Source organism: Cricetulus griseus, chromosome 4 (assembly GCF_003668045.3).
Source record: "Cricetulus griseus strain 17A/GY chromosome 4, alternate assembly CriGri-PICRH-1.0, whole genome shotgun sequence".
Taxonomy (NCBI): domain Eukaryota; kingdom Metazoa; phylum Chordata; class Mammalia; order Rodentia; family Cricetidae; genus Cricetulus; species Cricetulus griseus.
Genome location: NC_048597.1, coordinates 58,469,046 through 58,495,222, shown reverse-complemented (window position 1 = coordinate 58,495,222; position 26,177 = coordinate 58,469,046). Strand labels below are relative to the sequence as shown.

Below are 26,177 nucleotides of genomic sequence, written 5' to 3'. Positions count from 1 at the left end.
TAAGTCAGACTGAAGAGAATCCTGGGAAAAGGACACTCATGGACAATGTTTATTGAGCACCTACTACGTACCAGGCCCTGTTTAAGCCTTTAGTTACATTCATGCTGGCATTTAAATGACTAATGGGGAGAGTGCTATTGCCTCCCTTTTCTAGTGAGAAAAACTGAAGTAGAGATGAGGGACCAGGCTCAGGAATCTTCCTTGACGAGGGGAGCCCTGGGGCATATCTAAGGTGGAGAAAGAGGTGCTAGAGTAAGAAGAGTTTGATGGCAGCACTAATTTTCAAGGACCCTGGACAATCCCCTTTGGGTTAAATAATAGACAAATAAAATGGCCTGCCGAAGCCCCAAGGGTGTGACACTGTCTGGTGCCTGTCTGGAGGGTCACAGAGGCCCTGGCAGAGATGCTGGTTTCAAATGGGTAAACGACTGGGGGAGGAAGGAATCAGATTCTAAAAGCCGATGACAGGATTTCAGAGAGTGCATGAAGATACTGGAAGCACAGCCCAGAAAGGCCACTGAAGAGAGATAAACTAGCCCAGTGAGGTGACAGCTGTGAGGCCTCCCACGAGGTGAAGCAGAACGATGTGAAGCAGAGGGGCTGCACCTGTGAGCTCAGGAATCCACACTGGTGGTGAGATGCCCAGGGACAAAGGCTGGCATCAAGGGACCAGAGACCTGGCCCTCTAGACCACACCCTTCCTACTGCTGTTCCTGGAAGAGGCCTCACTGAGGGCTGGACATCACTGTCAGGGATTGGCTCAATTTTTGTGGGAGTCCTGAGACTCAATTCAAGAGACCATGAAGGTGCAGACTGGGCTTGTGAGCCCCTTATCCCAACACTTGGCCTCGGCTGGGCACTGGCCATATGTTAAAGCTCCAGTCCTGTCCTTGCCCTGAATTTAGGCCAAGGGGAGGAATGTTCATCAGGGTGGAGACAGAGCAAGTGTCACCTTTGGAAGTGGCTGGATCACTGCTCCCAACAGCCCTGCGGCACTGGAGGTCACAGGAGAAAGGGCCAGGGACACCTGATGAGGTGTTTTCCAGGACAGTGAGCAGAAAGCGGGAATATGTAGGGTATGTGTGGAATTTGACCTTGTGTCCCCAGTTAAACTCCACCAGCCACACTAAAGCCTTTCATTGAAAGGGGAGTTCTGATTCAAAAGTCACACTGGTATGGGGACTTGCCTCCCTCAGATGCGAGGGCATAGGCAGCATGCATGGCCTTAGCAAACCATGACGTCTTAAGCCCAGCAGAAAGAGGGCACCTCCCCCTCCCATCCAAGCAGACCTTTTGTCCCCTGCACTACACATCTGTCATGGCGTATGGTCAAGGTATCAGACAGTGGCAGCAAACTGGCATAAACACCGAGGACCTCACACACAGCAAGTTCACTGTGGGGGACTAATAAGAACTAGACCCTGCTTTCAGAAGCACGTCACAGAGTAGCCCTTCTCAGACTCCCTGTGTGGACATGGGCTCACCTGGGACCCCATTAACATGAAGGTTTCCATTCAGAAGCAGAATCTCTGACAAACTCCCAGGGCTGCTGCTGCTACCCCAGAGCCTACTCAGAAGAAAAAGGAGTTGGTTTCTGTTTGGTTGGTTTAGGTTTGTTTGTTTAGTTGTTGTTATTGTTCTTTTTTTAAAGTTTCATTTATGTGTATGATGTTTTACCTGCATATATGTCTGTATGCCATGTGTGTGCAGTGGCTATGGAGGCCAGAAGAGGGTATTAGATCCCTTGGAACTGGAATTACAAATGATTGTGAGCCACCATGTCCTCTGAAGAGCAGCCAGCACTCTTGAGCACTGAGCCATCTCTCCAGCCACCTTGATCACTTTTTAATTAAAAACATGTATTATTATGTATAGGTGTGTGTCTGCACACACACATTTCTGTGTGTGTTTTGGGGGGATGCATATAGGTAAGAGGACAGCTCTGAGGAGTTGGTTCTCTCCTTCCACCTTCATGTGGTTCCAGGATGGAAGTCAGGTTGCTGAGTTTGTGTGGTATACATGTTACCAGCTGCGCCATCTTACTGGCCCTTTTAAAATCAAAACTGTTTTTCTAGAGATGAAGATTTATAAGAGTAGTATCAACATTGCTTTTTTTTTAAATGACCATAAAATAAGTAATGTAGCAACTTAAAATTTTTACAAATTCTATGTTAACACTTGCTGCGCCCTCTCTCTCTGCTACAACTCTGGGTAGGAGCTCCTAGAAAAAAAAAAATGGTTCCTAGAAGCAACACACTAATGGATATGGAACAGAGGTGAGAAGGGACATTACCACCCTCTATCACCAGTACATGAAGGGGTCAGGGATGCAAGGTTGTAGAGGCAGCTGGTCTCAGCTTGGACTTCCTTCAAACCACGGTCCTCTGCCCATTACTCTGGAAAAGGCACTTTATTCTCCCTGCCCCTGGCTTCCTGACGATATACAAGGGTGTTGAGAGGACATCATGAAATAATGCAGGTATAGTGCCTAACATGTCCGATGAGATCACAGCAGCGCTGGCACATGCCAAGTTCACTGAGCAGTGCGGTTGCCAAGCCCCACCCTGTCTGCTGTTGTCTGAGCAGGTGTGGGCTCTTGTACCCATCAGTAGGTGACCTTGGCCAAATCACTGCCTGACCTGGGGTCTCAATTCCCAAAACTGTTCAATAGACTCATTAGCTGGAGGATCCTTTTGTGTTCCCAAAGCCTTGGTGCCATGCCAAGACTGGGATTTATAAGCCATGAAGCCTGTGGAGGTGAACTTCAAGGGGATGTTGTGGTCACTGAACCCCAGCAATCTCTCTCCTTTCTCTCCATGGATGTGCCACCCGTATGTTGAGTGCATTGTGGGTTTTGGCTACTTGCTTTTGTTTCAAACCTCATTACCATTGGGCAGCAAAGCCCCTGACATGTTCAGTATTGGGGTATGGGTAGTTCATGAGGCAGCCACTTCTACCTAGTCTTATTTTTATTTGTGTCCATAGGTAGTGTTCAGTAAGTGTGTGTGTGTTATCTTAGTTTTCTCTCTTAGTGTCTACAGGTACAGAGTTCAGTTCAGTGTGTTCCCAGCTCAAGTGTGTTACAGTCTTAATGGTGAGATACCCATCATAAGGGGCCATCTCAGTGGCAGCCCCATGTGCCCTCCTGCCACTGCACGTTCTCCAAACTCAGGACCAGCCTTGGGAGATAGGGGCAGCTGGCCATGTTGGCCTGTATGGTCCTTCTTCCTGGATGGCCCAAGGCAAACATGCATGTTCCTTTTCCCAACTTAGCCAACCTCACCTTCGCCCATGCCCACAAGGAGATTCTCCTTGTCCACTTCCCTACTGCTGAGTTTTTAGGGAGATGTTTCTCTTTTTAAACTCAGTATGTTCCTTGGCTCCCCTTTAGCTATGTTCCCACCTGATTCTATTCTTCAGGTTTTCCAGTGAGTCTCCAAGTCCCTGCTGGGTCTGGGGGTGGTCCTCATGAAGACAGAGAAGAATATGACGACTCTCCTAGCCAACCCCAGGTGTGCCAGTGACTGCCTGGGACTGCAGAGTGCATGGGAGAGGAAGGGATGTAGCCTGGGCTCACCCAGAACAGACAGTGGGCATGTGAGTGAATGTTAAGTGTGGAATTAAAACACCCAGATCAAAGCTGGCATTAGAATTAGATACTAGCACAAGCCACTGCTCAAGGAAGATCATTCTTCAAAAACACCATGTTCTCCTGGACATGACCCTCACAATCTTTCTTTTGGAACTCTCCGCTGGAGAGACCACTCCATTTGGGGCCCAGCTGCCCCTTGTTTTCCTCCCTATGGTAGTTCAGAACTGCTGACCATGGAGGAAGTGCTATAATCTGGCCAAATCTGTGTCAGCTGGGAATGTGTCCATATCCAGCCATGCTGTGGAGACGCCTATGACCACAATCCCAAGGCTGGAGTCTGCTCCCCTCGGGAACCACAGCTCCTCACCCACCCCACAGAATTTACAGAGCCATCCTGCTGGGAAGCATGTGCACTAGAAGGGCAGGGTTCTCATCACTAGCCTCTTCTTCTCTGAAGTAGCCAACAGAGGGAAAAGCATGAAGAAATCTGGGCTGTGGACACACCTTGGGAAAAAGGAGAGAAGAAAACCAACATGCCCAGTACAGCCAGGCCCCACCCCACGGGGGGTCCCACAACACCAGCAGGCCCTGACTGTCTGCACTGCTGAAATCTGTAGCCATGGCCCTGAGCCAGCCAGTGTCCTCTACACTCCTCTCTGGCCTCTTACTAACCTCCCAGAGATCCCTGGCCCATGCCCAAGACCAACAGATGCCTGCCTCATGCACAGGTCTCAGTACAGCAATGCCAGGCCTCCTTGTCTCTCCTGTTCAGACCAAGGGCTGACAGGAAGGAGGCTGACTCAGCCCCCATCTTATACACAGGTGGGCACCTGTGGGATCTTGGACAGTCTCTGATGAGCCCAGCCCTCAGTCCCACGGTTCACAGTCCTCTACAGAAGGATAAGGGTTTCACTGAGAGGGCTCCCTGCTGGCCTCCCTGGGGATCCTGGTGTCTGGGTCTGGGGTTTACTATCTCTGCAGAGCCAGGTCTTCCTGTCTTCAGGTCATCCTTCCTCAGCCCTGCCATCTGATTTACCCAGGAAAGAATCAAGTCTGCATGGTGGGGGCCCTCAGCAACCTGGGGGGCCATTCCAACTACAAAGTGTTTCTTCTTCCCCACACTCCCCAAGGTGCAAGTCCTCTGGCATAGCAGTGTATGCTCAGGAACCTCCCAGGGCACCCCCTTCCTTCTCAGGTCCTCTTACATAAGAGCCGCTCTAATTTCATTGTGCCTATGAAATGTGTGTCTGGGGAATAGGCTAAGATGCAGATGGGCTCTGTGGTGTTGACAAAAGTGTGTCACATGGCCACACTTTTGCATAATGAAAGGGGCAGAGAGTGAGGACTCTCAATTCTCAAAAGTGTGTCAGGCCCCAGCTCCATGAGAATCAAACATTTCATCCCCAGAGGGCTGTGGCCTGGGTGGGGGTATAGGACCTGACACCCAGGGGCACCTACAAGTGAAACCTCTCTTCCTTTAGCTTCAGTTTGCTCCCCAGTAGAGGACGAATTGTAAGGCATTAGAAGACTTGGAAGTAGATGGAGTATCACATGAATACCTGGTACACAGCTGGTGATGGAAGATGGTTTCCTTCCTTTCTTCCTTCCTCCCTCCCTCCCTCCCTCCTCCTCCCTCCCTCTCCTCCCTCCCTCCCTCCCTCCCCTCCCTCCCTCCCTCCCTCCCTCCCTCCTTCCCTCCCTCGGCCAGCATTTCGTGAAACACAGAGCCAGTGGTCAGGAGAGTGGGCAGAGCAGGAAAGGCCTGAGGCCTGGACCTTGGATTCTGAGCGTGCAGTGTGTTGTTGGGGTGGTGAAATCCTCCAGTGCCCTTGTTACCAATACTCTGAAGGATGAACTAGACCACTGCCAGCTCTTGGGAAAAAGCAGAGGCCAGGGCACCCAGGTGTGGCAGCCTTCACGGAACAGATACTGGGTGCCCACTGAGTCTGGTTTGCAGGGCAGGTCAGCAGCCTGATAGAAACAAGCATTGGAAGCCACTTCCTCAGCTTTGGCAAGACAAACTCCTCCCCTGCATCTTTCCTGGAGTACAGGAGCTCAAGCAGCTTCAAAGAAGACTTTGCTTGTTGCCAGGGAGTGGTCAGGGCCAGAGAGTGCAGCTCAGTGGATGACATCTAACAGTGTCCCCTCTAAGAGAGATTACAATGGCCACAGCAAACACTTACCCACCTAAGTCTCTCCTACATTAAGCAGAAATATAAGCAATCCCTCCAATGATAGCCAGAAGCTCAAGCAAGCTATTCTAATGTACCTTCAGAAAGAACCTGCCGAGTCAAGGACCACCCAGAGGAGACTGGGTCCTCCAGACCATGGTGAATAGGGCACACATGGAATGAGAGGAAACACGGTGTTTAGCTCTGAGTGGGGAGACATTACAAGTTCCCTAGAAACCATATTCTGTTCCAGTGCATCCCAACATACACATATGCACACTTGCCTGCAATCAAACATGCATACAGATATGTGCACATGTATGACATACGAGTGTACATGCACATTCACCTGTAACAGACACAAGCCCAACTTCCCCTGTAGTCCGAGTCAGCACTTCCTTTCCCTTGGATGCCATCCCTCCAGCTTTCACTTGATAATACTTCTCACAGCCATTTACCATCTGCGCTGTTTCTTTTAGCTGGAGACTGAAATTAGGACAAGGACACGAACTTGCTAAGGCTTGGTTTTCATAAAAGATAATTTTCCTTTGTGGGTTTAAAAACTGAGACTCTGACATTGCAGGGACCCACACAGGTGGAAAGGCCATGCACATGTCCGAATGTGGATGGAACAGGTGGGGTTAGAAAGACTCCTCACAGAAGGACTTGTTTCTAAACTTCAAAAGATGAAAGGGGTGAAAACGTGGAGGCTGGGCTGTCCATGCTGATGCCATTCTCACACTCAGCACTTCTGACTTTTACTGTACCACAGGCCCCAAGAAGAGCTTCTGTACTTATCCAGTCTCCCACTGAATAGGCTCTTTATTTCTCTGTTGCTTTGAAAGAGAACAGGAAATCCTGGTGGCCCTGCTTGGGGTGGGGGCAGTCTGCTCCTGGACAAGCATGCACTTTGAAGTGGAGATAGCAACAGTACCCAGTCTAAGAGCCTTGCCGCTTGTTGCTTTACAAGGTGGTTTTTATTTATGTGTACAGGTGCTTTGCCTGCCTGCATGCTGTGCCCTATGTGACTGGTGCCTGTGGAGGCCTGGAGAGGGCACTGGATGCCCTAGAACTGCAGTTAGAGACTGTTAGAAGCTGCCTTGTGGATGCTGAGAATTAAAATCATGTTCTTTCAAAGAGCAGCTAGTGCTCTTAACCATCGAGCCATCTCTCCAGCCCCTGGTGCTGGTTTTTATGTAATAAATATGCATGAATACAGGTGGCTGGCCCTTACTAAATAATTATTACCTACCAGCTATTTCATGAACAATTTGTATCAGTTCATTTAATCCCTATGGAACTTGGTGTTGTAGGGTACAAATATGGCAATAATTATGACAAAACCTGTACATAAACACTTGTACATAAGTCCACACTTGAGCTCAGTCTGTGCAAGCTTGGGAGGATGGCGTTATTAAACCCATTTTCTAGATGAGGAAGCCAAAGCTTATAGGATGGAAGGATGCCAGTCAAAAACATCCAACGAGTAATGGTGAGACTGCTCCTCTTAGTGCTAGGCTAACTCCACTGCCTCTCAAGGCATTGACAGGGCCTGGCCATCACAGGCAAAGACAAACCACAGCCCCTAACTTCTATTCTGGGGCAGCGTGGCTACTGCTGATTGGCAAGGGGACGATGTGTGTGGTGGTGGGAGAAGGATCCTGCATACATCAATTCCATATGGAGAAATCAAGAACGGAGAGCAAGCCCTGAACCAGTTCATTCCAGACTAGCTGAAAGGACCCACAAATGGCCCTTTGATGGGATGTTAGTGATGGACAGGAGGAGGAACACAAAGGATCCCAAAGGCCCAGGCTCAGGATGGGAAGTGGGGACAGTGTGTGCCACGGACTTGTAATGGCAACAGAGTGGCAGAGGAGACACATACACAATCCCACGTATATGGGACATGTAAACCAGGCAGATGTATAAGAAGTATATTAGAGCTAGTCAGGGGCCGGGGAGGGAGAACGGAGGGCAGTTAGTTCAGAGGATAGCATTTCTGATGGAGGAATACAACTCTTTTGGAAACAGACGTGGTGTGGTGGCACAGCTTGTGAGCAGAATTAATGCTGCATATGGTAAGATGTTCCAAACCGCAACGTTTTATGTTATACATATTTTAGCAATTTAAAAGTGTGGCAGAGGACGTTAGGTGTGGTGGCACAGGAATTTAATCCCAGCACTCAGGAGATGGAGGCAGATGGATCTCGGTGATTTTGAGGCCAGTTTGGTTTATGTAGTGAGTTCTAGGAGAGCAAGGGCTATGTAGAGAGACCCTGTCTCAAAAACAAACAAACAAACAAACAAACAAAATCTGGCAGAGAAAAACAAGTCACTGGATACAGACATAAGACAGGACCTATCTCTCCAGACACCTTTCTGTCACACCCTGTGGCTGAGATTCACGCTAGGGTCTGTAGTTATCAAATCCCAGCCCAGAATCAGGCACATGGAGAGCCTTTCTCTCATCCTATGCTCCTAGTGCCACATGGGTTCCTACAGGCCTCTCTGTCCTCAGTCTGAGGTCTACAAGCCACTGTGAGGCCTTCTGTTCCCTCAGCATGCCCGAGTCTGGTGTGCAGGGACACAGTGCCCTCAACTGAAGTCCACCCCTTTAGCTCTACCACAGCCCACTGCAGGCACAAGTTGGCCATCAGTGTCCATAGACATGTTTTTCAGAGCTACGGACACCAACAGGAAACTGTGGTGGTGGCAGCTTGTGTAATTAGCATGGAATGTTCTGAGGAAGGCAAGAACACGTTGGGCAGAGACAAGTCCTCCGCATGCCTTCTGTGGGGACGGTTGTTTTTTCCTCTTTTCACCCGTCTCAGGAGACTGAAATAACAAACTCTGAGAGAAAAACCAATCACTCTGCACGGCTTCACATGGAGGAAGCAGGCCTGTGGCAGGTGCAGGGGCTCATATCTGGGCAACAGCTGGCCATGCTCCCTCTGTGTCCATCACCACTCAGGCAGCTCATCATCACAGAGACAGAGGTGCTTCATCACAGAGAAGCCCGGGCCTCGTGTTGGTCACAGTGCCGCCCAACACGAGGCCAGCTGGGCTCTGCACTGTCAGTCCAGGTGCGGGCTGTCATTCTGCTGCAGTGAAATATATTGTTGGCAAGAGTCAAGCACAAGCCGCTTTCCCTGGGCCACCGAGCCAAGCCACAGCCAGGTGAGGCAGAACTCAATTCCATAACTGCATTTGAAATCTTCCTCAGTGTAAACAACTTTAGAAAAAGTTGCTCTAAGTATAACTTTGGTAAATATTTGAGATTTGCTGGGCATAAAAAAGGAAAGGCAAGTTTTTCCAGGCTCATTTAAAGCAAAGGAAAATGGACTTTCAGATACAGGAGCAAAAGTTTGGGGAGGGTCTCAGATGGTGCCAATGAAGGACGGACCCCCCACCCTCATCCTGCAATGTTGCTCCCATTTGGTCATGCTGCAAGCCATTGCTCTTGGCAATGAACGGCCACACTGTCCCTGCCCTAATCTGTAGACCTGTGATGCCACATGGCCAGAGCTGGATTACATTTACCCTGGATCTCCTGTCTACATACCTAGCATGGGGTCTTATCACCAACAGTGTCCCCTCCTGGGAATGGAAGTAGTTACAGTACTGTGTTTTGACTGCCAAGGAACCAGACAGTGTGATCTGGCTAAGAGGCAAGTGTTTGCTGTTCTTCTACTCTGTCATCGAAGTGATGCCATGGTCCTCACTTTCTAAAGGCCTGATCCCAACTGCTTAGCACAGGACATGAGAAGCCTGGCCATGCGGCTATGCCCTGTCCTCCTCAGGCTCCTCTGCTCCCTGGCACTCTCGCTCATGCTCCATCCACGCTCAAGTTCCTGGTAACTCTACATATGCCATTCTCACCAAGGCCTTGGCTGCTGTGCCCTCCTCTTTCCCTGTTCACACTGCTTTATACTAAGCCACAGCTCAGAGGCCAACCCCTTTGTGATGTTTCCAAGGATCCCAAATACCTCTGTCTTACTAAGTTGTCAGGTCTCCGGGGACAGCCATGGTGTCTTCACACCTGAATCCTTGCTGCCTAGCCCAGTGCATGGCACAGAGCAGGAAATTAGTCCAGACGATCTACGTTTGCCAGCAAACAGTGGCGGGCAAAGTTGCCCTTCCTAAGAAAGGCCTACGGCCAGGATTTTGGCCAGTGCCTGTGAGGGACACACTAGCTTTAGTACCACAACACAGCACATGGCAGTCAGGCTGTGACCAGGAAGCACCATGATGTCTTCAAAGTCTGCTGGGCCATTGCCAGAGCCACCCAGGCCTGGCCACACAGCAGCACACTATACACCCTCTGCGCAATCAATTCACAGTCCAGAAATAACAATGGGCCCCACGGCTGCCTTCATTAATCTTCCAGATCACATAGGCAAACAGACTGATGAGTACCTCAGGGTACCACCACAGGAAGCCAGCAAAACACCCCCTGCTACAAAACCTGCCTGTCCCACGGGTTGTTTTTTTCTAGAAATGTCTACAATTCTATGTGCTTTAAGTAAATATTTAAAAACATTAATTAGTCCCAGAGATACTCCTCGTATGCTATACATTTCAGTGCAATCTAAGCAAAGTATGGTGGTCAGAAATGTATCTGTGATTAGCATGTTTACTGAATGGAAATGAGAACATCTGGCCCTTTACTAAGTTAAATATATGAAATTTCGATACATCAGAATGCATGTCCAGCATGTCTGATTTTTCCCCAACAGTTAGCAAAGAATTGATTTTTTAAATTGTATGTGTTTAATGTATACAGTGTGATGTTTTGTATACATGTAAATGATTACCACAGACACACAAATCAATGTCCCTCATCGCACAGTTATTTGTTCATTTTTTTATTTTGTGCATGCGTGCGTGCATTCGTGTGTGTGAAGAATATCTAAGCTATACTCTTTTAGCAAAAAACCTTAATGCAACACAGCATTACTAACTTCAGTCCTCATGGTATATATTAAACCTCTAGACTTCTCTATCCTATATATCTTCTGCTTCTACTTCCCTCTGATTTCCATGGCCTCATCTGTCACCCTACCTCCACCACGGCCCATTTGTCATCTCGCCTCCACCCCTCACCATCTCTGTGTATGGCTCTCAGTTTTTGCTTTTACAATTCCACTGTTAAGTGAGATGGAGCTGTGCCTGGATCCTATCACTAACTTAACGGCCTCAGTTCACTTGGGTTGTGGCAAACAGCAGAATATCCTCTTTTGTAAAGGTTGAAGGATATAACGCTGTTCATCTATCACATTTTCTGTGTCCTCACACCCACCAATGGATACTCCAGCTGCTTCCACACCTGGCCACAGCGAACAGGGCTGCAATGAATGTGGACACAGACCTCCTTCTCTTTGAGCATATATACCCAGGAGCACTTCTGGCTCACATGGTAGTTCTATTTTCAATTTCTTTGGAGACTCCATCCTGATTTCCATACTGACTCCAGAATCCACATCCCTACCAGCAGTGGACAAGGTCTCCATGGCCTGTGTTTCTTCCTCTCTCCTTTCTGACAGTGACCCCAGCGTGTGAGTGAGAAGGAATGCTTTCCCATTTGTCTGACTTGTAAGCATCTGCAGAACTGAAATGGTTCCACTGTCCCCCCAGGTCTCCTGACAGGAGGCTGGCACATGACAGTGACATGGGAGGTGGATAGAAGAGAGAGATGGGATGTCCTACATGGGAGAATATTAGACTGGGATTTGGGGACACTGGGCTGGGCCTCGTTTCCACATCAAATGGTTTTATTCGGGAGTAAAAGAAGAGTGCAGAAACATAATTGAGCCCCACTGGCCAGTTTCTGGATCCTTCCAAGATGCACAGGCTTAAGTCCTTTATACTCAGGGCCCAGCAGGAACCTAAGTCAGGCAAGATAGGAACTAAACTTAAAACAACAAAAATGCTTTTTGCCTTTTAAGACTTATTGATTATGCTTGTGCTTCCACCTTGACGTAAGAGGAAGAAGCCACATTCTTTGCCATCTTTAAAATCCATCAGGACAGGAAGCCAGAGAGAACTGTGGCTCAGGACTTGGGCAACTGAAAAAAAAAGTGGAAGAAAACAGTGACATTCTGTCAAGTGTCCAACGTAAGTAGTGTCCTCAGACAGCTCACAATAAAACTGTTCCCAGACTACTCAAAGAAGACAGGAACTGTCCCTAGACTATCTTGATTCTGACAGTAGACAGGGATGCCATATGAGCCTGCACAGCATCTAAGGGTCTTACTGAACCACGTGATCATATGTTCTATAAGCCTCTTGTTTGAATGTAGACTAACTTTCCTATAAAGTTTATCTCCCACTGGTATTTACTTTTTAAATATTATTTATTATACTGTTTGGTCCCTTTTCTCAATGGACAAATAACTGACTACTTACGGAAGAAGGGGTTTATTTTGGCTCATGGTCTGAGGGTATAGCACGTGATGGGGAAGAAATGATGGCCCAGGGGTTCGTAGCTGTGCAGAAAGAGCAGGAAGCCTTCTCACATCTCAGCGGATCAGGAAGCAGAGAGACGAACACTGACAGTCACTTTCTTCTTCCTCCCTTTCTATTCAGCCAGACCCCTAGAATGGCACTGCCCACATGCCAGGAAGTTCATCTCTCCTCAGTCCTCCCAGGAAGTGCCTTTATAGGGCACTGTTTCTTAATCTAATCAAGGTGACAAACAAGACCACAGACAACTGCAGTCAAATTCAGAGAGGGATTCATGGTGAATGGAATATAGGCGCCTAGGACTACAGGACTTACTGAGCAACAGGACCACTCTGGGAGCCATGAGGGACCCAGGTGCTGTTCCATGGTGTGGGGTGGGGTGATGAAAGGGCAGGAGCCCTGAGAGAGAAACGAGACTTCAGAAACAGAAGTCGAGGAAGTAAATGACCAGACTTACTAGGCTCAACATCAAAGTGTCACCTGGAATCCACAGTGGAGAGGCTCAGTCACCGGCAAACAAACGTCTGTGTATGCTAGACGTGGAGCGATGGATGACATAACAGCAAGATATTATTACATAACAACAGTTAACGACTAAGGGTGGTTAGTACGTTCTTCATGTAAAAAGAAGCAGCGAATAGAGAATTTAGGTCTGACATTATGCAAGGCCTGCTCTGGGCAGCAAGGCTACTTCTGCAGGGTCTGACTGCTAAGCTGTCTCGTGCGGAAGCAGCTGGACAGTTCCAGAAACCAGACTCCACACGGCAATGACCTGGAGATCTGCTTCCATTGGGGTGAGCAGGGTGAACATACACTGTTTAGACGGGGCACCACTATGGTTGACCTGCCAGGACTCCAGTGTCCACAGCTTCGCAGGGCTTTCCTTTCCTTTCTCCGTGACACTGTCACAGCACAGCATTGAAGGACTTGCCTCTTCCTCTTGCCTTCATGGCAACAGCACCACATCGTAGCTTCCCCTTTAGAGGCTGTGTTCACATTTGCCTGCGAGGCTTCTGGTTACTGTCAGGCAGCGTCTCCCTGGTATATATGTAGCATTTAGCTGTTGACTTGAACCACACAGGTATTGATTCTTGTGCGGATGGAATGCTTTAAGCTAATGTGAGTTCCTTACATCCAGTATCCAACTTGTCATTATTAATAAAGTGACAGAATAACCAACAGTTACTTTATCACTGATAACTCCAAAAAGTAGTAAGGTTCTCCTGGAGACCAAAGAGACCTCTATTTGCTACCCACTAATGTTCTGCATAGAGGGGGATCCTGATTTACGTGCATTCCTTCCCCTCCACCTCTCCCATGGGACCAACCATCTCCAGTTTGCTGTGACTCAAAGTGGCATCCAAGTATGATTAGCCTGGCCATTTACAGGGCTCAGCCAATCAGTGTATGGTAGGGGAGGAGACTGTAGAAGGATCTCATGTCTGTATAACAACCCAGAGCAACCCAGGTGAGACCCCTGCTGGTCATGTGTGGTACTGCAGTCCTGCCGTGCAGAGCAGGTTGCTCAGTACAGACAGATGAGGGAGGAACAGAGGAGCACTGCCTAGGAAAGCTGCTGCAGGGTAGCTGAGAGCAGCGACCCAGTTCCGCTATTAGAAGCCTCTTTTGTTTCCCCATTGTTCAGCTACATCCAAATCAGTACTCAAGTGGATGGCTCCCATCCTGCCCCCTCAAGACACAGGGGGATCCTCTCTGCATTTACTCTCCTAGGTCAAGGTGGACGGACAGGGAGAGGAAGGCAAGGAGATGCTCTGGCCAAGCACCCCACAGACAAGCAATAAACTGCACATGGAAGATAATAAAATTACAGACGCCTTAGTCTCTTTCTGTTGGTAACAGGGTAGGAAATAAAATAAATCACAAACACATGGAGGCATCCGCCCGTGCCTTGTGGAATAGGGTGCTACAGTTTGCTCGCCTAGCATGGCTTTCCATTTGCAGCATCACTTGACAAGACAGCAGGTTGTCTCCTCCCAACCTTCAGAAGGAAGAAAGGGCTGTGGGCTCCAAGGCATACTCATCGAGGACAGTCAGAATTAAACTGTCCCCAGTCCTTCTGAGCATTCCAGTTGGCCAACAAGGCTGCCACCTTCATTTCTCACATCCTCATGAGGCAGGCATGGTGGGAATGCCTCATTTCTTAAATGGGGAAATTTAAATCCTGGCATGGAAAAACCACCTGCTTCAGCTTCCACAGTGGGGCCCCTTCTCCAGTGGGTGCTAGCCAGTGCTGGGGAGGGGCCTTGCGTGCAGCAAATACAACTGATGCCATATATCTCCACAGTTGAGTCACATCAACTTTAACACAAGTTGAAATTACCCTACCCAAGGAAGATTTCTAAAGGCTGTCTGGACACCACTCGCCATGTGGAGTCTCATTCCTCACTCCATAGACCAGACACCATAGCCAAGAGATCTCGGTGACTCAGAGAGGCAGCCGGATGGCCAGATACAAGTTCAATGCCATAGGCCTCTTGTGTCTATTCATTTTCCTTTGCTAAATATAATCATGTATTGAAAAGAGCTTTGCAGAAACAGTAACTAGAAATGCCAAAAATTACATTTATGAAAATATACAACCCAGTACACCCAAGTGTTTGGAACCAGGTACAACTGGCACCTTGTTCAAGAATAGCCAATTAACTGCTAAATCTCTCTTTTTCCCCTCATTTGCAATTTAGTAAAATATTTCTTTGTTTTTAAAAAAGAAGTCTATCTCCTGTTTGGAGAACAAATTCCAAGTGAAACTCAATCTCATTTCCCCAGTTCTCTCTCCTATATTTGTCTCTGATGAATGCCAATGTGCATTTAAGCATGGACACACACACACACATGAATACATGCACGCAACACACACACACACACACACACACACACACACACACACACACACACACAGCTAAAGCGCTGTTTTTCACCCTAGGAAACCAAGTCCAAGGATGGCCTTCTATAACACAGTACTGTTGAAGCATTCCTTCGTAATAGTTAGAGTGGCTGCTTTGCAGCAAGCCTGGTGAAGGGGCTCACCTGTGTGTAGACTTCATCACAACCCCAAAGTACTATTTCCAAAATACTGATCAGGCAGTGAAGTCTTAACTAAAAATGTACAGATCTGGGATTAGAGATCACCCCTGTCCGGCTACTCTCATTCATGCTCTGTCGTATCTGCTGGGTTGAAGACCTCCGTTCCTAGACAGCCTGGTTTAAAAAGGCAGGCATCCTCACTGAGGCTCTCCGTGGCCAGAGCAGGGGGCTCTGTATTCATTCCCTAGGGCTTCAGGACAAAGTGTCACCTGCTGGATAGTTTAAACAACAGAAATCCTCTACTCTATAGTTCAGCTCCTCCCGATTCTGAGTCAGGCCTCCAGCTTTTTCTGGTGGCTAGCTGATCACCTTTGCCTTTCCTTTTTTGATAGAAGCAAAGCCCTGGTCTCTACCTTAATTTTCATGTGGCATTTTCCCCACATGAGGGTCTGCCCTAATTTCCTCTTTGTATAAGGGCAACAGCTGTATTGGTTCAGAGTCTGCCCTATTGGTCGTACCTCAATCAATGACATTGTCAATGGTCCTATCCCCAATGAAGTCACATTCTGAGGTAGGATATTAACACATAAGCTATTGGGAGATGAGGGGGCAGAGGAGGGGAGAGAGAGGAAGAGGGAGAGAAAGAGAAATGGAAGGAGGAAGGGACAGGCTGGGGATTGGGCTAACTTTGGGCTGGGCTTACATGAACTCCACCCATCTAGTCTAGTCTCCCGGGGCAGATGTTTGATGGTAGCAGCACTCACGTCCTATGAAAGGGTGCACCTGTCATGGAGAATGTCTAGATAACAGGTAAAGAGACTTAGTAGTTACCACTTCGGACATAATGTACCAGCCCTACCCCACCCATCCACCACCTCTGCTGCTGACTTCATGATACAGTTTTCTCAAAAGCAATCTACTGTCTTCAGGCTGGCAAGGTTGACAGACAAGCCTAATATATGCTGTCCCCAGAGAGCTCTGGAGCTGTATTATTTCAGTTACCACAGAATAAGATTTTCCAAAAATATAGACTCAATTTAAAGTAGAAGTGAAGTGGCCTTACTACATGCTTCCTCAGGGAAACGGGCAAATACAGCCAATGTTTACTCACCTACTCGTGTAATATTTATTCAAACAGAGTGCCTGCTGCATATGCAGGGAAACCATTGGGACTGGCTAGAAATATCTTAGGAACCGATTTCTTCTCCAATGTATTGGCATTGCAGTTGCTGCATGCGTACTTTGCAAATGACTCAGTGTTAAGATTAATCCATAATCTCTATAGCAGCTCAGCTGGTGTGAGGAAAGCATCATTGAAGTTGTTATTAAAGTCAGCAAGCCCATTTCTAACTGCACAGAGGATGGAAGCAAGGCTCAATGGCATCTAGGTACAGCCTGGCAGAAGGCTTCTGTGATCTACTCAGGCTGTACACTGGGCAAACATGGGGTGAGGCTAACTGGATTCTTTAGGGTTTCCAGCCATGGACCAAAAGCCCACATCAACCCATTCTGCTCACTCCTGAGCAAGATGAAGCCAGGCCACCAAGCCTACCCCTTTGCCAGGAACACACACACACACACACACACACACACACACACACACACACACACACACACACCCCTACCTATCAGTTCCATTAAGCAGATCATGGGTTTTGGAATCAGACCCATCATCCTGGAAAAGTTACTGGTCCTCTTTGAGCCTTGCTTCCTGTAAGACGGGAACACATCTGGGGTTTGCTGAGATACAGCACACGGGGCCTGGCCAGAGCTGGTTCTTGGTAGATGTAACTTTCTCAAGAAAACCCTGCCTGATTATTCACACAGGATTTAAACAATGGTGAATTTACAGTGAAAACTCTGACACCCCAAATTCTGGCTCCATCTCTGACAAATATGTAAGAAGGGTATGTAATTTTTCCTGGAATGGCTGGTGTGCTGCAGGACATTAACACTTGCTATATGCCAGGACCTGTTCAGGGGATTTTACATGTTTTAAATATTCTAATTTTCACTATATCTCTATGAGATGGTACCATCCTTATTCCTACCCCACAGATTTGGAAACTGAGGCACAAAGAAGTTAGATGACCTCCCAAAGTCTCAGAGTTACATGGCAGTGGAGCAAAGACCCAGGGCAAAGCTGTACCTAGTACCCATGGTTTTAGCCACACTACTGTGATGGCTTTATTTGTAAAAATCCTCTCTCTTAAACTGGTTTGGGACTACACACACACACACACACACACACACACACACACACACACACACACACACACACACCCTTCTTTTAGCTTTCTGCTTCACTTTTTAGTCATTTTACTCAATAAACTACAGACCTAGAGTTTTCCTGGGAGGGAAACCTACACTATATTCCCAAGACTCAGTGAAAAGTTAGAAAGGAATATAGCTACAGAAAAGGATCCAAAGATGCCCAGCACATTCAGATAGGACAAGAGGAGCCCAGTCAGTCCTGACTGCATTCTGGGCTGGCTGTGAAAGACAGTGAAGTCAGTAAGAAACCTCAATGGTAAGAACAGCACAAAGATAGTACAGTGAGCACTGGGCACAGTCTTAGGGAGCAGTGAGCGTGTGTCTAACCCGGTTCCAGAGTGCAGAGTGTATGCCAGACCATGAGGCCTTGAGTGCCAGACCCAAGGGAGTGAAATTCCATGAGCACTCCAAGATTCATCTAACAGAGATAAAAATCTGCTGGTGAACCATCTCTGTATTCTGCCCTGTAATGTTGGCAACTCACCTTTGAAACACTCAGTCCAAACCTCTCAAGGACAATTTTATAGAGCTCAACCCTCTCTCTCTGACAGTGGACCCTGGAATGTAGCCGGCAAGACTGGCTCCCCTAAAACTCGAGCCACATTTGTGCACCCATGGTAGATGGCCTGAGGTCCCAAGGATGACCACTACCAGGAGAGCTGGGAAAGATTCCCGTCTCCTCACATCATGTTCAAGTTCCTTCCATGTCCTCGTGTCATAAATACATCATTTGGGGTCTTTGTACTGCAGGGCTCTGACCAGAGTCTGAGGGAACAGAGAGGACACTGGATGGGGCAAGAGTGGATCACCCAAGGCATGGGGTCTCAACTGACTTCTACCTCCTTCCCTATTTCAAAACCAATTCACCCAGGCTCTACTTTCCCTACCCAGACTGCTGACTAGCTGCAAATCCTTCCCAGGGGTCCCACAAGACCCACATCATCATTAATTCCCTAGTACTTGAAATGCATTTGTCCCCCAAAGCCCATGTATTACTTAGCCACGCCAGAAGCAAAAAACACTTCTGGTTAACTACAGTGCTAGACCTTTGCATGTTCAATAATGAAGACTAGAGCTAACCACAAATCTCAGAGAGCTCGAACAAATGGCACAGGCCCTTAAGCAGTATAGACCCTCTTCAGATTAGTCACTATAGAAGATATATATATATATATATATATATATAATATATGTGTGTGTGTGTGTGTGTGTGTGTGTGTGTGTGTGTGTGTGTGTGCGTGCGCACGTGTGCAAGTGTATTTGTATAGATACTATACTATAGCAGTATAGAAACTCTGTCGAATATGTTCCTATAGAAGATATAGATTTGTGTGTGTGTATATATATATACATATATATATATACATATATATATAGTATAAGTACTATACTATAGCAGTATAGAGCCTCTGATTTGTCACGGTATAAGATAGATTTTTGTATATATATATGTGTGTGTGAATATATATATACGTGTATATATATATATATATATATATATTTATTTATTTATTTATTATAGGTACTATATTATAGAAGTATAGAACCTCTGTCAGGTTTGTCACTACACAGTCAAGATGAACTAATTACAAGCAGAGGCTGTTTGTGAAGTCCCAGGATGGCAGCAGACAGGAGGGGCAGCGTGGTTCTCTTGCTGGCACAATGGGGCTGATGCCTGCAGAAGACAGAGAAGAGACCAGAGCTTCCCTTGGATTCTGCAGTACCTCCTAGGGCTGGATGGAGGCTGGGTTTTGGAAAGCCAAGGCAGGATGCTGTATCCATTTCTGCCTCTTAGCTGAGGTGTGTGATTGGCTTCTTTCTTCTTCCCTTTCATCATCCTAGTGAAAAACTTGAGTGGGGATATGTACACTGTCTGGACTTACAGGCAGCTGCAGCTCTGGCTGAGGCCAGGCTCTACTATTCGGAAATCAGATGTGCTGCACAAGGTGTACCAGGTGGGAATGCAGCTTCCCTCTGGACCACTGGTCAAGACAGTCATGGCCACCCTGAACCTTGGGTTCATGCTGTAGTTCCTAGGCTGTCAGAAAAATAGGGTGGTCATAGAGGCCTCTTATCTAAATGCCTTAATCATTGGACCTCAATTTAGAGGCCACCCTCCAGCTGTGAGGCTGGCAGCAGCAGCTGCTTCTGCAGTGTGGAAATCATTTAGAAGACCAGCCAGGAATCCTCAGTTAACCCTGTAGGCAATGCAGTAAACAACCAATTCCCAGGGCTAAACTCCCATTTCACATACCTGGGTCATTTCTTTTTCCTATAGTGGTCCCTGGATGATAAATCATGTCCGATAAGACTGACTTCTCAAAGGTCACTGTAGCCATAGCATAAAGACTTCTGGGAACACTGCTATTTAAAGGAGAAGCAGAAGTTTCTTTTGTCAAGAGAAAAATAGTAGCTTCCGTTTACACACACATACACACACATACACACACACACACACACACACACACACACACACACACACACACACTCACACATTTTGGAAGATGACCCTGTAGGTTCTCACCTGAGAGCTAAGATAATCAAGGTTGAGGAGGGATGGTGCATGTACAGACCAGCCAGGTCAATGCTGGGGCAGGACTCACTTACCTAGAGGGTAAGCAATAGTATTTAGTCAGAGAGAAGGCGGATCTGAGAGGAAGAGTTCAATGGGAAAACTAGCGATGTCAGAGCTGCTTCCAACATCTAGAAAGACCAAGGGCAGGTTAACAGTGCTGGAAATGAGCACAGGAGAGTGCAAGGACTGAGTGTCAGGGCAGGCAGAACATGCAGCATTTGCAATGTATGGCAGTGGTTGGCTGGGGCAGGTCATTCATTAGTGTGGGCTTGGTAGGACTGCATGGCTCAGCCACAGGGAGAAGCAACTGGATTGGATTATAGAAACTTTATTTAAACTAGGGTATCCCTGCCACTCAAGGTAGAGGGTGATCTAGTCCATCAGGTCTGTGCTCACAAGCAACCTGGGAGCCCACTGCATTGCAGGCTCTGAATCAGCAGTTCTGGGGAGGCTGAGAGCCTGTGTTTTCTGCTCTGCACTCCATACCTTAAGTAGCAAACCTGAAAACTCCATGCATAGCTGCTAAAACATCAAGTGCCTGTTTCTTATGTGGTAGTGGAACTTGTCCCAGGCCACACAAAAGAGAAATAGCAAGAACTAACACTAGGCCCACCTATTCACTAGCATCTGCTTCTAACTTAATTTTCCTCTGTCCCTACCCTTGAAAGGACATGGTGTGACTCTCCATTTTTTGTGCTGAAGGGAAGGACAAGGGCAAGTTTTGAGAGCTATAGCCACTACATCCAACTAAAGGCTGTGTGTGGAGGCAACACATCTGGCCCTGAGCTTTCTCACCTCAGAAATGCTGGAAGAGAAACGGAAAGGACACAACAGGCAATTCGTGGAAAAACAATCCAGACAGCTGACTGTCTTAGCAAAGGATGCTGAGAGCCACTGGAGTCAGAGACGTGGAAATCCACAGAGCAGTGAGATACCACTGCCCACACATCAGGACTGCTAGCACTAACCAGAACATGACAGCTGAGCTGGAGTGGGCAGGAAAGAGATGGCTGCAAAGACTGCTAATGGAAATGAAAACTATGTGGCTAATGAGACGAACAATCTGGAAACATATATCAAAATTATAAATACACCTACCCTTCAGCTCAATATCCCTATTCTTCGGAATTTACCCCTGGGAAATAAAAAACAGTAATTCACAAAGACACACAAACACACTTATAAATAATGGCATTACTTATAAATTAAATAAAAAACCAGAGGCAACGTGAATGCCCACAGAAATCAGAATGACTGAATAAAATATGGGCTACCATAGTATAGAATAAATAAGAATGAAATATGAGGCATACCATCTAACTCCAGAGATGTTTTATGAAGTATTGATGAGCCAGGAAAAACAATGCTCAGGAGGAGTGATTAATGGGATTCCAGGTGTGTTATTTAAAGGAGCTTGCACATGTAAGTTGTGTGTATATAAATGACTACAACTGTAGATGGTTTCTATAAGCAAAAATAAACATATAGAAGGATTCAGAGTTATTACAATGAGTTATGTGCAGGGGAAGAGGGTTACAAGCAACATGAAACTAAGGCACCTCCTCACCCTCACTGCTCCTCAACACTCCATTCATAAAGGCAGTTGTTCTCTGCCAACCATTCCCGCTGTCTGCAAGGTTCTCTAGGATCTGGAAATGAGCTATCATCTATGCTACATTCTCTCCTCGCTCACATGACCATCTGGAAGGAACAGCCACAGCCCTGGCAGACCAGATGTGCTCAGTCAGCAATTCCCCTCCAACAGCAACCACTGACGGGCTATACCCTACATCAGCAGCACGAGAGAAAGGCTGAGGCCCAAAGCGGCTGAAATGGTGTCTGCCTTCTTGCTCTCTGAGGTTTTGGCTGGGCTCGGTTCTCCCGGGCAGCCACTGTTACAGGCCACAGGGAAGGGTTCTAATTACAGCTTATCAGGGTGGCCACCCAGGGCCACAGTGCTCAGGGAAACACTCTCTAGGCCCCATGCCATTGCTTCCTAAGAGTGACACTGGGAAACTTCTGTGGGAGTACTTCCCTCTGATCTGGACAACACATCTATTTTCTGAGAACGGTGCCTTTGAGAGAGTTCCTTCTCCTGCTGCTGAATTCCCCTCCTCAGGTACCTACTTTGCTCCAGCCTGCACTGAGATCACAGAGAATGCTTGCACTCTCTGTCCCACTGGACGCAGAGATGCTATCCTGGGCTTTCTCATCTTAGCTCAACAGCCCCACTCATCCTGTGTGCAGGTGCTGGGCACCACCTCCTGCATTTCCTGGTGCCAAGGCAGCTGCTGGTCCTCAGAAACAGCAGTTTGGACAGGAAAATGCCCCCAAGGAACACTTGTGTTACCTCTGAAAGTGTGCAGGAGACACAGGATAGTGTTGGATGGGTGTGGAGGCAGCCTAGAGGCCCATCTGAAACCTTAAGGGAAAAAATCCCATCCTCTAAAGGAAGCCAACTGTCCCTCCACTGTTGTCTCAGAACATAGATGGGCACAACTGCATCCAGCCTGGGCTCCCTCCCACCCTTCTCTGGCACCAAGGTTGTTTTTACCCCAACATAGACCTTCCTGGAGAAATATTAATACCATACCACTACAACATCACTGAGTCTACACAGCCATGGCTGGCACAGGAAAGATGACACGGGAAGGTATAGCTAGAGGCAAGCATACTGTCCTCCAGAAGACAAGTGGGACATGGCTTCCTTACAATCACTGCTGGGAGTGGGTGAGGGCTGGCACCCACTACTGGGCAGGCTAGCACCTTTACAGATTGGCCTAGGACTCCAGGGCTACACTCTGGAAGCTGGAAAGGAAGTCGGGAACCATGGACTTAAAACTTCTGAGTATAACCTGACCTCAGAACTCAAGAGGCTGGGCCTGGAGACTTTCCTAGAGAAAGCTTTTATGGACAAAGACAATAGGGGGACCCTGGTAGTTCCCACAGAGGTGGAGATGAAGTTTCTATTCTCAGTTCAGTGGCATCTGAGGAGTGCTGGCAGCCGCACAACACCAGTTCCCAGCTTGAAGCCTCGGGTTTGTTTTAATAAAATGGAGACAACACCTACTTAATAAAAGAGACAAATGATCCAGCAAGGAGAACCATGATTTCTCTATAAATATGACCTCATTATCTCTGCTGAGCATAGGCAATTAAAGGTGTCCACCCTGTAAGAGCTGGGTGGCTCAAATCAAACTGCTGGGGCTGGGCAATGGCACTGACTTCTTTCTGCTGACAAGATGAAAGGAATGAGCTAGAAACTGTGTGAGGTTTAAAGACATTATGGTCTAAATTGGTTCCCAGCCCCCTCTACTGGGTAGGTGCCTGGCACTGGGGAGACAGGCAGCATCTCTAGCTGCATCCGACCACCATCAGCTGGACACGATGGAGCAAAGCCCATGAGCAGACCTCAAAGGGTTGCTTTATCCTCACTAGAACGATGCTGAGATTCACAAATGCCTCTTTTGTTCCATGCAGCACAGAGTTTGCAAACATCTTTTAGCTATCCTGTGTTTTCCTAGCTGTTTGTTCTTTTCTCAAAGGTCCTAAGATCACAGGGAGGCATCCAAGAACAATAGCTGGGGAGCTTGCTCTGCAGTTGCAACAACAAGGCAAGAGGTTCCAGCTGAAGGAGGGAAGGTACAGGCGGGGTCATCAGCTGGCCAGCTGGCTGGGTAGGGACAACTGTGGCAGCAGGCTTGGTTCCTGGCTCTCAGGGTAAGAAGTTCCTGCTGGGCCTGCTGGGCCTGCTGGGCCTGCTGGATGACCTGGGCACTAGCAGCTTCTCTAGGCTCATGTTCCAGTCAACATTCACATGGTTAGTCTCTCTTTCAGAAAGTGAAAAGTTGAGATTTCTAACATCAAGGTCCCAAGGACGGGATGATCTCTGCGCAAAGGAGGACAAAGCCATGTCCAGCAAAGGTCAGTCCCATCTTCCTAGGGTTTTTTCTCCCAACACCTGCCCCTCTCTGCTGCTCTGGGGCCTCTACCCAGTCAGAGAAAAGCTTGGTCAGGAGTCTTGGCCCTGCATGGAGTCCTGCCTCTACCTCATCAGGGACTTGAGCCAGCCTTAGGCAGGTGGATGAACAACCTATGTCTTTATTTTCTCATCAGGAAAATGGGTCAATATTGACATCAAATCTATACTATCGTGAAGATTAAGTGACACTTCCTATGAAATGCCAAGCATGGCGCCTGCCACACAGGATGCACCTGATAATGCTACACACGCTCCAGACATGGCCTTGTGTGCCCAGTCCCTGTGAAAGCAAACCTTGATGCCTACTGCAGTATTCTTCCCTCAGGATCCCTTTGGCTATATTCAGATCACCTTGTCTAGGCTCTGGGCACTAAGGGCAGGATGAGGCCAGCTCTGGACAGCTGTTGTGCTAGGAGAATATGGAGGGTCAGGGCCTTGACTGGCACAGCTCCTGTATGCCACCCCAGCTAAGCTCCATGGAACTAAGACTCCGAGGACTGACTTCCTGTCTACATGTTCCCATTCTGCTGCTACTGCTCCCAGAAGATTCTTGGAGGTTTTCTGCAGGTGCTGGAGGCTGGGTTACAGGTTTTGGGCCTGTGAGCTATGCACCTACTGTTGCTGCCTTAGCTCTGAGTCTCTCCTTTGGGGTCTATATGCCTAGGGACCACAACATTCTCAGCTCAGCTCAGGCTACCTGTGCTTCTTTGTTCATTCATTCATTCATTCATTCATTCATTCATTCATTCATTCAAGTAGGCATATGGGTGTTGTTGCGTCACAGCACGTGTGTAGAGGTCAAAGGACAACTTGCAAAAGCCGGTTTTATTCTTCCTCCATGTGGTCCCAGGAATTGAACTCAAGTTGTCTGTCAGGCTTGGTGGTGGGTACCTTTGCCCACTGAGCCATCTCTCTGGCCCCTCCTACCTGCACCTCCAGACTGCTTTACACAAGAAGCTTTACCCAGTCACTAAGGATCTCCACTGCTAGGCCCTGAGCTGACCCCATGTGTCTTTTCTTACCAGAGGATGTGGTCTTCCCTTTACAGTACAACCTGGCACTCTGTAGTAGGGAATATGGAGGTTACAGAGGGATCACAAGGATTGGTTTCCACAATCCTTCCCTAAGGACCAGGCTCAATTCCATAGCAAGAACTGGAGAACTTAGAGGCAACTGCCAAGTATTACAGAGTAGCAGGGAGAAGCTGTGAGGACGGGGGCTAGTTATTTTACATTATGGACTACTGATAACATGTAGAAAGCCTGACTAGCCACCCAATCAGCATGCTCCCCTGGGGCAGACATGCTCCCCCTTGCATCAAGGGGCCAGGGAAATAGAACAGTTTGTATCTCAACATCACTGTGCCCAAGAACGCTGCATTCGGATATTCAGAAGCAGGGAACTGGGGCTGAGTCAGGAGCCTGGGCATCTCCCTAGCTCTACAAAAGACCATCGAGATAACCTTGACTCTTTCTTTTACCACTTGTCCATTGAAAAAGGAGCTGGGATAGATGATGTCCACGTTTCTCAGTCAGAGGTGACAGCCACTAGTCTACTAAATGGGAATAAGAGCCAGATCCAGTCAGTTGGAACTAATTCCACTAATATTTTTAGGTATTTTCCATATGCAAGACTCAAACTTTAAGCGCCCTTTCTTCTTCTGAATGCTGAAGGTAAGGAAAGCACAGACAGGCTCCCTACTCTTCAAAGTGGATGAATCCCTCCTGAACTAAGGGCTTGCCTGAAGCTTGCCATCAGCACCCACTCCCCAGGACAATCTCAGTTGCACATAAGCCACTAACAGGTCACTGAGTGACCTGCCCTCCCAACCCACCAGCACCAAGGTGGCTGATGTAATTAGAGTGGGATTAGCCTAGATCAATCATTGCTCTTCCAACTGCTGAGGTTTAGGGGATTCTGGGAGAGCATGAAGTACTATTGTGTGAATCATTAGCATCTCTGTGTAACCTAGAACTCTCAAGGGGACAACTCTGGAGGCAGATGACAATGAGTGAGTTAAGGGGCTGGAAGAGCTGTGTCTGAAGACACTCGTCAGCTGAATTATTAATGGGC

At 47.7% G+C, this 26,177-nt stretch overlaps 1 protein-coding gene across 3 annotated transcripts in view; it reads right to left on the bottom strand.

Annotated features, from left to right (window-relative positions):
* The window catches only part of Xxylt1 (xyloside xylosyltransferase 1), a 141,142-nt gene that overhangs the window by 9,591 nt on the left and 105,374 nt on the right, over positions 1-26,177 (bottom strand). The window contains exons 4-5 of one of the 3 annotated variants that reach the window (XM_027412892.2): positions 19,802-19,911; positions 19,119-19,222 (exon numbers count right to left, since the gene is read on the bottom strand). The exons of 1 other annotated variant lie outside the window; for it this stretch is intronic. In XM_027412892.2, coding sequence (XP_027268693.1) covers positions 19,134-19,222; positions 19,802-19,911 — 199 coding nt within the window. In that variant the 3' untranslated portion in view covers positions 19,119-19,133. Of the gene's footprint in view, positions 1-19,118; positions 19,223-19,801; positions 19,912-26,177 lie in introns of those variants that run through there. One more of the 3 variants, XM_027412891.2, reaches the window with a different exon arrangement.